The sequence below is a fragment of the Antedon bifida genome, chromosome 2 (assembly GCF_963402885.1).
Source record: "Antedon bifida chromosome 2, ecAntBifi1.1, whole genome shotgun sequence".
In the NCBI taxonomy this organism is placed as follows: domain Eukaryota; kingdom Metazoa; phylum Echinodermata; class Crinoidea; order Comatulida; family Antedonidae; genus Antedon; species Antedon bifida.
In genome coordinates this window covers 2,197,775-2,213,623 of record NC_136227.1, presented here as the reverse complement: position 1 = coordinate 2,213,623, position 15,849 = coordinate 2,197,775, and the positions used below count along the sequence as shown (strand labels likewise).

The window sequence follows — 15,849 nt, the reverse complement described above, 5'->3', positions numbered from 1 at the left end:
ATTGTCATTAAAGTCCAGAAATAAAGCCTTAGATTTACTTGACTGTCAAAGATATTATAAAGAGAACTAAATTGTAGCCTATTGTAACGCAAATCAATCATATCAAGCTGTGGAAAGTTTATCAAACTTGTATTGCTAATAGTTGTAAGTTCATTGCCACTTAAGGTAAGTTCTGTTACATCCACTGGAATATGTGAAGGTATACGTGAATATCCTTTACGTTGGCAATTCACTATATGCCGCATCGTCGCCGAGTGTTTCAGGTATATTGGGCAATATTTACAATGACATCTGTCTGGGCAAATTGTAGTATTTCTGTCTGCTGTTCCATTGATTCGAAATTGGTTGTATTTATAACACGTACAGCTGACTTCAAGTAGAAGGCTTAATGAAGCAATGGACTTTAAAACCTGAAATAAGAACATTCTGAAATATCTAGAAGTGTTGGGTCGAAGAATTCAGGCTGTCTGAACTTAGTGCGTATAGTTTGATAATCTTAAAAATTGAAGAAAGATTCCTGGTTTGCCAATTGCTCTGATTAAGATGTCTACGTAGAACTCTTTTTGAATATGTCTCCCTTCTTGCACATCGTTTAACCTAAAATACTGTGCTTATGGTATTCACTTTCCTAGAGTTAGAAGCGAAATGGAAGGAAGTGGCCGAGGCCCACCTATATGTTGTTTATTGTTTCCTGCTTTGGTAGAAAAATGAGTGAAACATAATGTAAATTTAAAACGTACGTGCTACGTTTGTTTAAATGTTATGAATGAGAACAAGTGATTAAAAGCTACAGACGCAAACACATTGTAAGGAATGTGACGTCATAATATACGTAAACTTACCGTATATCCCATCAAATTACATGAATAGGAAAACCAGCAACTGTTAGGAAAGCTGCAGAGCTACAAGTTACAATGATAATAATGATTGTGATGTCATAAAATACGTAGACTTACTGTATAACCTGATATCCCAACAAAATACATAAATAAGAAAACTAGCAACTGTTAAGAAAAGCTACAGAGCTACAAGTTTTAATGATAATAATGATTGTGATGTCATAACATACGTAGACTTACCTTATATCCCATCGAAACACATAAATAAGAAAACCAGCAACTGTCAAGAAAGCTGCAGAGCTACAAGTTGCAATAATAATAATGGTTGTGACGTCATAACATCTGAGAGATTCTGCATCGAAATTCATTATTGTTATATTTTGCTTGTCACATATAGCGTCATTAAGAGCTACAAACGTAGCGTTAGTTTGATTAAGCCACTGACGAAACCATACTAGGCTACAATCGCAGCTCAGGGGATTGAATGCAAATCCAAAGAGAAGTAATTTAGTTAAATTCTGAATTCCAACATCTTTACTAATTGTTCTTATTTGGTTTTTGTGTGCAAGAAAGTGTAAAATGTTCGGAGAGTTCAAAAAGATATTATCTTCCAGATAGGTGATTGAATTACGCGAAAAATCGACATTAGTCAGAAACCTGTGATTTCTAAATACATCAGCAGGTAAACTTGTTAACTGGTTTCCAGTTAACTGAACTGTTGTCAAGTTAACGCAATTTTTAAACACTCCACTTTTCAGAGTTTGTACAGATGAATATCTAATGTGAACAGATTTTAACGCAGTTAACTTTAAAAACCAAGCTCTTGGTATATGCGAAAGAGCTCGATTATAATCCAGGTATAATGTTTGAAGTTTAGCGAGATTATTAAACGAATCATCGTCTATGTTACTGTACTGTAAAAAATTTCTTGTCAGTGTTAAAACTTTCATTTCACGAAAGTTAGCCAGTTCGTTTGACTTAATTGTACTAATATGATTCTCATTAATATATAAAGCCCCAACATCGACTGGGATATCTATGGTTGGAATGCGATGAAATTGCTTCTCTGTGCACCTTACTTCATGGCTTGCATACACATGTGTTTGGTCGATATGACGAATGCAATATACGCAAGAACATTCGTGTGGACACATCGTTGTATTTCGTGCTTGAGTTCCGTTTATTCTGAACGGATTGTATTTGTATGGCGTACACTTTTTCGAAGTGGAAGATACAGCAATTACAAACGGTGTAAACACACAAAACAGAATGGCGTTGATATTCATGTTGTCCCAGATACGTAACGCTAATAATTAAGATATTGATATGATACACTGCAGATGATCGTTGTCCACTTCACTGTAAGCAGTGTTACAAATAAACTTTCTTCCTAAATAATTAGCGATGTATGTATGTAGGCCTACGTATAGTTTTTCTTCCGTAGAAGATAAGTAAGTAGCAAATCTTCACCTTGGTATAAATGTTATCCGTGTGTTAGAAATATAAAGTATTGTGCTTCCAAGGAAGTGTTTTTAAAACCACTATTATTTTGAGTTATTTTATTTCCTGTTCTTTGTGCCCCAAGGTACACACTGTTAAATTTAAATTAAAATAATATCATTTTACTTCCTGTTGTGTGTCTTATTGGTTATCCGCAAGGTATTGTGGATAACCCAATTGTGATTGTCAGGATATTTTTCGTTCTTCTTCTTTGTTCTTCTTTCTTTCCACGATTTGTGTTGGCAGTCTATCTCTAAACCTTGAAAACAGAACATTTTGTAACTTTACCAGAATTTAGACCTTATGGGAATTAATAAGATTTTCGTAACGTACGCGTGATTTTATGAAGCTTATGATTGATCATAAATTCTGAACTAAACGACATTTCTTAATGAAACTTGTTAAAAGTATACTTCATAATATGGGGCTTTTTTCAACTTATTATGAATGCGTGTAACATTTGTACCAACCAGATACTGTGATGTCATCATATTATTTTTCCTCTTTGTTCTAGTTAATCACATTTAATAGAGAGCATCGCGCTTATTCGTATTCCATGTTCTTTCTCAATCAATTCTCTTTCACATGTGTTACAAATATTTTAATTTTATGACGTCATCATGTCAAAAAAAAAAGAAAGAATAATTGGGTCACTTAATTTCAAAATTGTATCTATCGGATGTCGTAATATTATCAAATGGCCAGTTGAACGTCTATTCCACGTTACAAAATATACAAAATTGAGGACTGCAATTATCTTACCGTACTCCGAAACATCAAATCAGTTAAGACGTTTTCTCAATGAAGATGCTACATGTATGCTCGTTCATCTGGAATAGATTATTGCAATAGAGTTCTTTATTTACGGATTGCTTTCCTCATCAGTTTTTACTGAATATCACCGCTCGTCTTGTTTCTCAAACACTACCGAACACACTCGTACATTCCAGCGTCTCAATTGGTTACCAGTGAAACATCCACGTTCATTTATTTGTTTTCAAATAATTATATTATTGAGAATTTGTATTCATGATTCGCATTCTGTATTTTGAAAGAACGGATTAATACCATTTATTTTCGTCAGTTTAGTTTTCATTCTTGCCCGTCAGTTTTCATAGCCTTAATAGGATAGAAGGCGCCTGATTCATGAGATGACAGAAACTTACTGAAACCATGGTTAGTATAGGGCGTATTGATCATCATGTTTGGGTATTGCATGGACTTTTCCTTGAATATCTTTCACAGCATTTCGAAGTTTGTTTTGTTTTGTTTTTGCACTTTAAAATTTCAAAACTATAGTAACCAATAAATATTAATCTGTATCCCTAGAAAAACTATATCGTACACCATGAAGGTAATCAATAACACTATCAAATGATAGGCCTACTTAACCTTTCTGAAAACTTAATGAAATTGAAAAAGTTGCCCAGGAACTGAAAACTATAAATGCTTAGTTTTTTGCGTATAAGTAATGACATTTTTTCCTCACTACGCAAATACTGGATGGTGTAAATATTCTTGTTACACTGCTTAGTATAGTATTTATGTCCATATAAAATAGTGAAAGATTGCAAATAATTTAAAGATGGTTGTAGAAGAAATCAAGATATGCCATTACATAGTTACGACTAGACTTTATGTCCCATTTTCAATTAATAAAATGTTTCTTCTTTTTACATCCAATATATAATCGAAATAAAAAGAAAAAAAACATTTAGAGCGAAAGACTATACAAAAATGATGCCGTGAGTAAATAAGTATTGAGTGTAAAAATCGAAATGTTTGAAATAAAAACAATGCATCAAAAGAAAGAACGCTATTAACAAGATACAAGTTGCAATGACGTCGCCATAACATACGTACCAGTTACCTGATGTCACAGCAAAACACATAACCAGCAACTGAGAAGTAGGCTGCAGACTACAAGTTGCAAAAATAGTGTAAAGAGTGTGAAGTCATAACATACGTACACTTACCTAATGTCCTATAGAAACACACTAACCAGCAACTGACAAGAAAGCTGTAGAACTACAAGTTGCAAAAATAGTGTAAAGAGTGTGAAGTCAAAACATACGTAGACTTACCTGATGTCCCATCGGAATGCATAAATAAGAAAACCAGCAACTGACAAGAAAGCCGCAGAGCTACAAGCTGCTATGATAATAATGGTTGTGACGTCATAACATCTGAGAGATTCTGCATCGAAATTCATTATTGTTATATTTTTCTTTTCACATATAGCGTCATTAAGAGCTACAAACGTAGCGTTAGTTTGATTAAGCCACTGACGAAACCATACTAGGCTACAATCGCAGCTCAGGGGATTGAATGCAAATCCAAAGAGAAGTAATTTAGTTAAATTCTGAATTCCAACATCTTTACTAATTGATCTTATTTGGTTTTTGTGTACAAACAGATTTAAAATATTTGAAGAATCCAAAAAGATATTATCTTCCAGATAGGTGATTGAATTCTTGGAAAAATCGATATTGTTTAGAAATCTGTGATTTCTAAATATATCAACAGGTAAACTTATTAGCTGGTTTCCAGTTAAGTGAACTGTAGTCAAGTTAACGCAATTTTTAAACACTCCACTTTGTAAAGTCTTTACAGCTGAATATCTAATGTAAACATTTTCTAGTGAAGTTAACTTTAAAAACCAAGCTCTTGGTACATGAGAAAGAGCTCGATTATAATCCAGGTATAATATTTTAAGTTTTGTGAGATTGTTAAACGAGTCATCGTCTATATAATTGTACTGTAAGATGTTTCCAACCAATGTTAAAACTGTCATTTCACGAAAGTTAGCCAATTCATTAGACTTGATTCCACTAATGTGATTGTAATTGAGACGTAAAGCGCCAACATCGACTGGGATATCTCTGGTTGGAATGTGACGAAATTGCTTTCTCATACACCTTACCTCATGACTTGCATACATATGTGTTTCCTCGATAATGCAATATACGCAAGTACATTCGTGTGGACACATCGTTGTATTTTGTGCTTGAGTTCCGTTTATTCTGAACGGATTGTATGGCGTACACTCTTTCGAAGTGGAAGGTACAGCAATTACACACAGCGTAAACACACAAAACAGAGTAATGTTAATATTCATGTTTCCCAGATAAGTAAGTAATGGAAGCAAATCTTCACCTTGAAATAAATTTCAGCCGTGTGCTAGAAATATAAAGTATTGTGCTTCCAAGGAAGTGTTGTTAAAATCACTATTAACGACCATTTGAGTTATGTTATTTCCTGTTCTTTGTGAACCAAGGTACCCACTGTTCTATATTAACTATCTTATTGTTTGTTTGTATCTTATTCAACCATCCTATTTGTTCTATTTTTCTTTATTCCAATCCACTCATGCAGCAAACGCTCATATACAGTGCGTTCATAAAAGCATCAAATACAAAAACAACAGATGGATACAATTTCAAATGGATAAACCTGGAAACAAAACAGTAGATATTTAATATTTTAAAGATACCAATTTTAAAATATAAGAAAGAGATTTTTGATCGACTTTAGGTATTCCTGCAGTGCTGGTCATGGTTCAGCGGGGTTCAGCTCTTCTATCTAGACCGTCAGGGGTAGACTCGTCACGTACATCTTAGAACCAGTTCCTATCAATTTTAGTGTTCCTCACAGTATTCTGGGACCCATTCTGTTTCTCATTTACATACATCCTTCTGACTTATCCATAATCGTCACATAGATGCAGATGACGTCAAAGTTGTAGAACTATTTGTGTGATTCCAAAGAGACTATCCACAAGATAGAAGATTGCATGACTGCCAATGTTACGCTGTAATACTGATGAGACAAAAGTAGGCCTACTACATAAACCAAAACGCATGCTCATCATTGAAGGCATCCGTATTGTTACAACCACTAATGTAGAAAACGCCATGCTAATGTCGAAACAACCGCTAATGTAGTAAAACTTCCAGTTAATGTAGTATATAAAAGAATCAACACCATCTAATGTAGTTACTATCGCCAGCAAATGTAAAATATATATATTTACAAACCTATGTCTAAATTTGTGCAAATGTATCTTTTCATCAGTCTATCAACCTCTAGTAAGCGACTGACTTTCAAAAAGCGGCCATCTCGTAAGCAACCACCCTCGTTAGCGACCACCTCTCTGGTTTTCTACATTGGCGGCCCATTTTCTGTCTCCAGAAGTACGCAGATAGTAGGTGTAATAATTGACTCTTCACTATTCCTCATAGACAGCCGTTAAAGCAACATCTTACTAACTCAAATCAGTAAGACGTTTTCTCAATGAAGATGCTACATGTATGCTCGTTGGAATAGATTTTTGCAATAGAGTTCTTTATTTACGGATTGCTTTCATCATCAGCTTTTACTGAATATCACCGCTCGTCTTGTTTATCGAACATACCCGAACACACCCAAACATTTCACTCCTACATTCCAGCGTCTCAATTGGTTACAAGTGAAACATCCACGTTCATTTATTTGTTTTCAAATAATTATATTCGTCATATTTCCTCACCGTACATTTCTGAACTAATTCATCTTCGTTCAGTAATCTGCACTCTTACACTCGGACCAACATCAGATGAAACTGAACTCCCCGTCATCCACACTGTCGGTTTAATGCATATGAAGAACGACCGTTTATAGTTGCTGTGTCCAATTTGTTTGAGAATTTTTATTTATGATTCACATTCTACATGTTAAAAGAACGACTTAATACCATATATATTTGTCAGTTTAGTTGATTTTTAATTCTTGCCCGTCCGTTTTCATAGTCTTACTAGGATAGAAGGCGCCTAATTCACGAAAAGGCATTTTATGAAATGTTTCTTTTTTTTACATCCAATATAATCAAAATGAAATGAAAAAAAAACATTAGAGCAAAAGAGTAAACAAAAATGATGCCGTGAGTAAATAAATGTTAAGTGTAAAAGTGGAAATGTTTGAAATAAAAACAATGCATACAAAAGAAAGAACGCTATTAACAAGATACAAGTTGCAATGACGTCGCCATGACATACGTACCAGTTACCTGATGTCACAGCAAAACACATAACCAGCAACTGAGAAGTAGACTGCAGAACTACAAGTTACAAAAATAGTGTGAAGAGTGTGAAGTCATAACATACGTAGACTTACCTGATGTCCCATCGGAATGCATAAATAAGAAAACCAGCAACTGACAAGAAAGCTGCAGAACTACAAGTTGCAAAAATAGTGTAAAGAGTGTGAAGTCAAAACATACGTAGACTTACCTGATGTCCCATCGGAATGCATAAATAAGAAAACCAGCAACTGTCAGGAAAGCTGCAGAGCTACAGGTTGCAATGATAATAATAATTGTGACGTCATAGCATCTGAGAGATTCTGCATCGAAATTCATCATTGTTATATTTTTCTTTTCACATATGGCGTCATCAAGATTTATCAACGTAGCGTTAGTTTGATTAAGCCACTGACGGAACCATACTAGGCTACAATCGCAGCTAAGGGGATTGAATGCAAATCCAAACCGAAGTAATTTAGTTAAATTCTGAATTCCAACATCTTTACTAATTGTTCTTATTTGATTTTTGTGTATAAACAGACGTGAAATGTTTAGAGAATCCAAAAACATGTTATCTTCCAGATTGGTAATAGAATTACGCGAAAAATCGACGTTCTTTAGAAATCTGTGATTTCTTACTATATCAGCAGGTAAACTTATGAGCTGGTTTCCAGTTAAGTGAACTGAAATCAGATTAACGCAATTTTTAAACACTCCACTTTGTAAAGTCTGTACAGCTGAATATCTAATGTAAACAGATTTTAACGCAGTTAACTTTAAAAACCAAGCTCTTGGTACATGAGAAAGAGCTCGATTATAATCCAGATATAATGTAGTGAGTTTAATGAGATTATTAAACGAATCATCGTCTATGTTATTGTACTGTAAGATATTATCAACCAATGTTAAAACTATAATTTCACGAAAGTTAGCCAATGCATTAGACTTGATTCCACTAATGTGATTATAATTGAGATGTAAATAGTTAACGTCGACTGGGATATCTCTGGTTGGAATGCGATGAAATTGCTTCTGTGTGCACCTTACTTCATGGCTTGCATACATATGTGTTTGGTCGATATGACGAATGCAATATACGCAAGTACATTCGTGTGGACACATCGTTGTATTTCGTGCTTGAGTTCCGTTTACTCTGAACGGATTGTGTGGCGTACACTTTCTCGAAGTGGAAGGTACAGCAATTACAGACAGCGTAAACACACAAAACAGAATGGCGTTGATATTCATGTTGTCCCCAGAGTAATAAAAAGTAAGTAAGGTATATGATGCAGATCTTCATACAACTATTGAAGTAATGTCCATTACACAGAGGACATTATGTCCGATTGCTTCTCTGCAGTGTATTAAAGACTAGTACAAGGCTAAATAGCAGATCTTCTGTATATATCATATGCGGCAAAACGGCAAACAACAACTTGAAACCGTCTTAACTGCGAACTTAAACGCTTATAAAATAATTTAGAATAAAAAACTGGCAATACAGAATCAATAATGTGTACAATCATTTCCTTATTTCTATTTGAGACACCACAAGTACTCAACACAATCGGTAAGATAAAATCAGAAGATATAAGAATCTGTTTTATAAACTTGATGAACAGATTTATTTAGAGGCCTAAATGAAATACAATACATTGGCTAGGGTCTAAAACACAATAAATTACATTATTATAATTATGTGATATGGTAATTAATAGATAAAATGCACTGGCTTTCACTTTTGTATCAGACAGCACACTCAATAGTTGTGCAGTCAAACTCCTGAAACCAATCAATCTTTAACTGTATTATTTACACAAAATGTTTTAGATTAAATTAAAACCTACACCAAACCAATCATATTAAACTGAAGAGCAATAAAAACATAATGAACCTTGAATAAAGCAATAAGTTAAGTTACAATGATGACTTTGACGTCAACAAACATAGACTTTCCGTACTTGATGTCCCATCTAAACAGATAAACAAGCTACAGCGCTACAAGTTGCAATGATTGGTATGAGTGTGACGTCATAACATACGTAGACTTACCTGATATCCCATCTAAACAGATAAACAAGAAATCCAGCAACTGATAGCAAAGCTGCAGAGGTACAAGTTGCAATGATGGTGCCTGTAGCGATCCCGGGGTCATAACATGTCAAGGAAGCTGCATCGAATTGTAATAAAGTCGTTCCATTTCGGTTTTTACATTTTGCGTATTCCATTTCAACCAATTCTACTTTAGTTCGATTTATCCACTGACGAAACCAAACAAGGTTGCAGTCGCAACTGAAGGGATTAAATCAAAATCCAAATTTAAAAAGTTTAGTTAAATTTTGAATTCCAACTCCTTCGTTTACTTCTGTTAGTTTGTTTTGTTGTATAAAAAGTCTTGTTACATTTGGTGAACCATGAAACAGATCGTTATGGAGAACACCAAGTTGATTGTAGCGTATATCAACATTACTTAGAAATGGCAGATTGTGAAATAGATCGATAGGAAGTTTTGATATTTGATTTCCAGAAAGATACACATTCTCTAGTTGACCACAATTCTCAAATAAATCCTTGTCGAGAGTTTTTACGAGACAATACGTGTTATCGATATAGACCGTAATGATCGCAAGTTTTGAAACCATATTTTACGAAGATTAATCAAATTGAAATTAAAGTCCAGTAATAAATTCTTTAGATTTACTTGACTGTCAAAGATATTATAAAGAGAACTAAAGTGTAGCCTATTGTAACGCAAATCAATTTTATCAAGCTGTGAAAAGTTTATCAAACTTGTATTGCTAATAGTTGTAAGTTCATTGCCAATTAAGTTAAGTTCTGTTACATCCACTGGAATATCTGAAGGTATACGTGAATATCCTTTACGTTGGCAATTCACTAGATGTCGCATCCAAGCCGAGTGTTTTAGGTATGTTGGGCAATATTTACACTGACATCTGTCTGGGCAAATTGTAGTATTTCTGTCTGCTGTTCCATTGATTCGAAATTGGTTGTACGTATAACACGTAGGCCTACAGCTGACTTCAAGTACAAGAAGGCTTAGAAAAGCAATGAACATTAAAACCGGAAAGAACATTCTGAAATCTGCGGAATTGTTGAGAAAAAGTCTGTGTCTCTCTAAAATAATGTATATATGTTCACTTTCCTGGCGTCAGAAGCAAAATGAAAGGAAACAGGCTACTGTAGGCCCGCCTTTATGTTAATTGAATGTTTGCTGCTTTTTAGTCATTACTGCAACAGAAACAGAATGTAAATTTAAAACATAAAAACTTATTAGTGTGCTGCTTTAACAAAATTGTTTCCGTTTCTGTTTATTGTTAATTGATAATAAAAAGCAATCAGGCCTACAAATACGACAATAAAAAGTGTGCAGAAGTTTATAAGGCCGATAATGCGCGTAGTTAGTAACAGCGCGCATAATCGAAATTTGCCATGGTTACATTTAAGTATACTGGTGTCGTCAGAAAGGCAATAGGTTGTCTTGTTGTCAGATTATCACGGATAATATATACACCAAGTGATGAGCTAAATTTTATTTGTATTGTTTTGATATATTTGATATAAAAATTGTATTACTATTTATGCCTACGAAATGCGGCGATTAAATAAATCGTCGGAGATATCGTGGGCTATTGCGTTAAGTTGTTGCGTCGGTGTAATAGCGTGTAGTAGTTTCGTGCGACTATTCACTACTGAAGATGGTAACGCTACGGAAGCTGCTTTTAATATTTTACAGTCGTTACCAAGTGGGTACAGCGAATGTGGATCAAACTTTACCTTATACCAGATAACAGATGGTTCTACTTTCGTGAAAATCACAGTGAACAGAAATTGTGATCAGGCGAAGTTAAAAAGTTGTGAAGTTTTACAAGGAAAGGAGGCGATGGATTTGGCGCAGACTTTACAGCAATATATTATCGAAGATGAGGCATCAGAAAATGCAGTCGCGTTGCTTGGAAATAAACGTGAGTTTCAAGTCTTGCTACGGGCATGTCAGCAATTGATGCAATTAGAAGGTGTGTTAACCAAGCTAGATACAGATATGTCGCTTATTATGAGAGCAAGATATTGTAAAGACGAACCAAGGTAAGCTGATGAATTGAATTAGTTAAAGATGTACTGTCCTCCAAAAACATGAAAAATGAAGATTAATTAAATCAGACTTTTAATATGTTATGTTGTAGTTTTAATAAAGTTAATCGCTTCAGTAGAAAAAAAAAATGTTTTCACTTATAATGACAAAATAAATGGTTAAATTCAACCAAAAACCCATTGGCTGGCAGCCAATTTGACAAATTTTTGCTTTAAATTACAGTTTTTTCAAGTATATACATTTTTTTTCGATCCAATTTTTAGTAAATGCGGATAACAATTATGTTGCATTAAAATGGGATATTCAACAGAAATGTTGTTAAGAATTATTTTTTCAGGGGACAATATATCACAAGTTGAAAAAATGACGATTCGTCATGCTTTCTTTATACAGACTTGACTAAACAAATAGTGATATAACCTAGTCTACAATATCTGATATTTTCATGTACATTTACTAATAATAAAGTATCTTGCGGTAATCCCAAATAGCAAATCAGCCCCCCCCCCCCTCCCACCCCCCAACTTGCAAACTTGTTTTTGCGAACTCCAAGTTCATCAAGAAGACAGTACTTCCAAAGTTTACAAACTCCGGCAAATTGGAGAAAACATGTCTACATTGGCAAACATGCCTACATTGGCAAACATGTCTACATTGGCAAACATGTCTACATTGGCAAACATGTCTACATTGGCAAACATGTCTACATTGGCAAACATGTCTACATTGGCAAACATGTCTACATTGGCAAACATGTCTACATTGGCAAACATGTCTACATTGGCAAACATGTCTACATTGCATTGGCAACAAGTTTTTAGAGAAGTCTACATTGACAAACTTTGTGTTTGCAAACTCGAGAAAGATCCAAGTTTGTAGGCTAGACTTTAACATTACAAATAAATGACACCACCTTTTATACATTATCAGTTGTAGAAACCCAACAAGAACGCGGGAAGGTTTTCCAATGATAAGTGACGGTAAGACACCAATAACCATAAAGGAAGTCGCTAGTATACATGTGGAAAATGAAATCTCGTTCAACCCAATGTTTGGTGGCATCTACCCAGGAACATTGTGGTGTGGTGTCGGAAACATAGCCGATGATGTTTACACTCGACTTGGTAAGAAAAAACTGCGACAATTTAATTTAGCTCAACTCTACAACCCAGTCGTTTTAGAAGTACTGCTGTTGCCGAAAAAAGTACCCGCTGCAGATTCAGTACAACTCTGTATCATTGCGCACTTTTTCATATTAGGCCCATGTGTATACGGTGTTTCGATGGTGGGACATCACGTTATTAAATAAATTTGACACAATTACACATACAGTAGGCATAAGATCTTTCTTTAGATCTGTATCTTTACGTCCCTTTTTTATTTTACCGCCTTTTTTGTTTTACCGCAGGTGTACATGCAAAAGCAGACGAATGTTGCAGATCACACGACCTTTGTAAGCCGACAATTCGCAAGTTCCAATCTCGCTATCGACTTTACAATCCAACTCTATTGCGCATGAGCCATTGCTCGTGCGATCGGGAATTCTACAACTGTTTAAAACGCGCCCAAACCGACGCAGCAGCCGACATAGGTGACCTGTTCTTCAACACACTTCGTTTAAAGTGCTTTGAGTATGATTTTAAGGAAACGTGCACATGGACGGCGTTTGGTGTGTGCTTACATAGTCAACCAAAGTGCGCTGCTAAAGTCGGAAGGATTACTGATTTCTAACATTTTCAAACAATTAGGCCTACAATAATACACTAATTTAAATAAATACGAAGTTATATCACCAATGTTTTTTTTATTACAGTATTATATTTCGTAAAAATATACCTTTTCTTTTACTGTACATAAAATATGTCAAATATAAATTTACTAAGTGCGCATGTGTGTTGTTTTATTGGTCAAGAGATTTATTTATTATTTAGGTCAAATTTAATGTTTTTGTAAAGTTTTAAAAACTCTCTTTTAATTTAATAGTACTGTATAATGATTTATGGGTTTCTCTTTCTTTTTCTCTGAACACATTAAATTCATGAACTTACTTTCATTTTTTTTAATTACCGAGTGAAAGTTTCAGTAGTTTTAATAAGAAATGGGGAAGTTTCCACGAATGTCCTGGATGAAGTTGACCGCTACCCTAAGATCAATCATCAGTCTGTTTTGTAAGGACAAGTGTCCGCCTTTGGATCACAGTTCTCGTATTCTTTGAGTAGTGGGTTGTTTAACTGACTTTTTCTAATGCAAGCACAGCGATAATCTGTAGATCCTGCTTTGAACAGCTTACGAGGTACTCCGACCCAGGCACGGTTTATTCCACCACTAGAAATAAATATCAATAAATTAAAACATAATATTATAAAATGTTCCTACTTTTTGTTCCTATTTGATTATTGTTATGTACAGTAATACCAAATATTTACATATATATATAATTATTTTTATCATCTTTTTGGTCTTTTTATTTTCCTTGTTTTTGATCATTTTTTTTGTTTTTCCTACTTGTATCGTTCCTGTTGAGGGCCTCATGCATGTCAGCCTCAGCTCATTAAATAAATTTTTTTTTAAATAAAAAATTGGCTATTATCCAACTATAGGAGGCAATCTACTGCAAATATCATGTCACATGATGAGTTATCATGTGATATCAATAAGTTTATCAAAGTATAACATCAATTTAATTGAAATCAATAGATAGTTTCACTTGCCTTTTCTTTGTGCACCAAACTCTGCCTCCAGCTTTCTTCGTCCACTGAGAATTGCATGGTGGGAATTCTTTTTTTTCGTCTGCTTCACTTTTCTTCAACTTCAAGCCAACATTGACCCTTTCTTCTGCATCTAGTAATGCTTCAGTAGCCTTGCCATTACCATCATAATACAAGCCTTCCAAAAGTCCTGTTTTTTAATAATTGATTTTCTTATTTTAGGAGCGATTAAATACTCCAGAACAGTACATTGTAGCTCCAAACAGATGGAAATGAGCCCATAGTTAATTATTGTACCTCATGTAATCAATTTTGGGGTAGGGTGATCCTTCTTCATTAGAAATGCTGTGTTGGTTATTTTTTCTTCCCACCACCATTCAAAATGGATAATTTTCTCTTGCACACTTTTGACTGGCGGTACCGTAATGAAGAGAGTGTGCTTTTGTCCCAATCTTTAAAAAGCAATTCTGAACAACCTGTGACCAAGATAAGCCCATACACTTACCAACAAATTTATAGTCTTTTTCATAAAATTCTAACCATTCTTTAATACCAAGCATATCTTTTGGTGTTAGTTCACTTGTATCTTCAATCAAACCTTTGTCTGTAAAATCTCCACTGATAAAAGCTTTAGTTCCATCCCTAGCTGGAAAAAAAAGTGATACAGTACATTTAAAATTAAAAGTTGCTCTTAATTCAGCAATTAATAATCAAATTCATATTTTTTTTAAATAAATAAAGGTAATTGAATTTCATTATTCGTTGATTCTTTTATTCAGAATGTCTTTGAATGTAGGCCTACCTGCAAAGAAATCATAACCACCTCCCGGTCCATACTTTCGTCTGCCCTTTTCTACATCATAAACATGACCCATAATGGCCAAGTACAATCCTTTACTGCCTTCTGTTCCATCGTACTTTCCAAGCTCTTCTTTTGTTAATATATTACCATGTTGCTTACGAAGGGTAAATTTGCTAACAATATTACTACTAGTACTAGTGCTAATACCAGCACTTTTTTCTGTAAAAAACTTGAATTGAAATAGATCTTGGAGAAGGTGTTTAAAATCTGTCAAGTTTGTTGGTAGACTCAATGTGCCTTTTGTAACATACATTCCAGTACCAACGGCCAAAGCCGTAACAATAAGAGTTATAATTACTCCTCTTACCGCCATATCTCAATGGTGGACCTCCAGATAAAGGCAGGCCTCCGTCTGCCAGCCTCTAGGCCTTGGCTGTTAACTATTTTGAGTAAATAGTAGGATTAGCACTGACCGTACCGGCGCTGACTGCTGAGCCCGATATATATGATTAATGCGGCCTAGCTAGTAAAAAGTGTGTTTAAGTAGTTTTCCGGCTCAGTAATTAATTTATAGCAGTATGTTTGCGTATGTTTATATGAATTGGCATTCGGTAATTTTAATAAATTTTAATTTTCACAATGACTTGCGCAAAAATGACAACAATAAACAACCTTGGTGTAATCTCAATCTAAAAATCCATGGGCGCAGACATATTGTAGTCTTTTGTAATGTTGTTTGTTAACTATTTTGCATTCATCCACTTTTAACTGGTAAAAACGTTATAAATTTTAAAAAAATATTATTTTATTTCAAGCAGTATTTTAATAAT

At 34.4% G+C, this 15,849-nt stretch overlaps 4 protein-coding genes and 1 long non-coding RNA gene across 6 annotated transcripts in view; 2 read left to right on the top strand and 3 right to left on the bottom strand.

The window, feature by feature from the left end:
* The window catches only part of LOC144835755 (uncharacterized), a 167,438-nt gene that overhangs the window by 72,222 nt on the left and 79,367 nt on the right, over positions 1 to 15,849 (bottom strand). The gene's annotated exons all lie outside the window — the stretch shown is intronic.
* Positions 1 to 15,849, top strand: part of LOC144835733 (mediator of RNA polymerase II transcription subunit 15-like) — an 87,865-nt gene that overhangs the window by 61,410 nt on the left and 10,606 nt on the right. The gene's annotated exons all lie outside the window — the stretch shown is intronic.
* LOC144835740 (lumican-like) lies at positions 7,473 to 8,791 on the bottom strand. The gene has a single exon (XM_078690825.1). The coding sequence runs from the start codon at positions 8,644 to 8,646 to the stop codon at positions 7,603 to 7,605; it is 1,044 nt and encodes a 347-aa protein (XP_078546951.1). The 5' UTR covers positions 8,647 to 8,791; the 3' UTR covers positions 7,473 to 7,602.
* On the top strand, positions 11,009 to 13,390 carry LOC144858669 (uncharacterized). The gene is made up of 3 exons (XM_078714766.1): positions 11,009 to 11,502; positions 12,440 to 12,633; positions 12,918 to 13,390. Exons 1-3 carry the CDS (start codon positions 11,009 to 11,011, stop codon positions 13,238 to 13,240), a joined length of 1,011 nt encoding a protein of 336 aa, XP_078570892.1. The 3' UTR covers positions 13,241 to 13,390.
* On the bottom strand, positions 13,301 to 15,815 carry LOC144835746 (neuferricin-like). The gene is made up of 4 exons (XM_078690832.1): positions 15,020 to 15,815; positions 14,723 to 14,863; positions 14,221 to 14,407; positions 13,301 to 13,834 (listed from the first exon to the last, which is right to left on the bottom strand). Exons 1-4 carry the CDS (start codon positions 15,390 to 15,392, stop codon positions 13,666 to 13,668), a joined length of 870 nt encoding a protein of 289 aa, XP_078546958.1. The 5' UTR covers positions 15,393 to 15,815; the 3' UTR covers positions 13,301 to 13,665.

Excerpts from the sequence above, each read along its gene's own strand:
- LOC144835740 (XM_078690825.1), bottom strand. The coding sequence starts at position 8,646 with ATGAATATCAACGCCATTCTGTTTTGTGTGTTTACGCTGTCTGTAATT.
- LOC144858669 (XM_078714766.1), top strand. The coding sequence starts at position 11,009 with ATGCGGCGATTAAATAAATCGTCGGAGATATCGTGGGCTATTGCGTTA. Across the intron at positions 11,503-12,439 it reads TATTGTAAAGACGAACCAAG|TTGTAGAAACCCAACAAGAA; the intron begins GTAAGCTGATGA and ends ATACATTATCAG. Across the intron at positions 12,634-12,917 it reads TGATGTTTACACTCGACTTG|GTGTACATGCAAAAGCAGAC; the intron begins GTAAGAAAAAAC and ends GTTTTACCGCAG.
- LOC144835746 (XM_078690832.1), bottom strand. The coding sequence starts at position 15,392 with ATGGCGGTAAGAGGAGTAATTATAACTCTTATTGTTACGGCTTTGGCC. Across the intron at positions 14,408-14,722 it reads AAAAGACTATAAATTTGTTG|GACTTTTGGAAGGCTTGTAT; the intron begins GTAAGTGTATGG and ends ATTAAAAAACAG. Across the intron at positions 13,835-14,220 it reads GTTTGGTGCACAAAGAAAAG|TGGTGGAATAAACCGTGCCT; the intron begins GCAAGTGAAACT and ends ATTTATTTCTAG.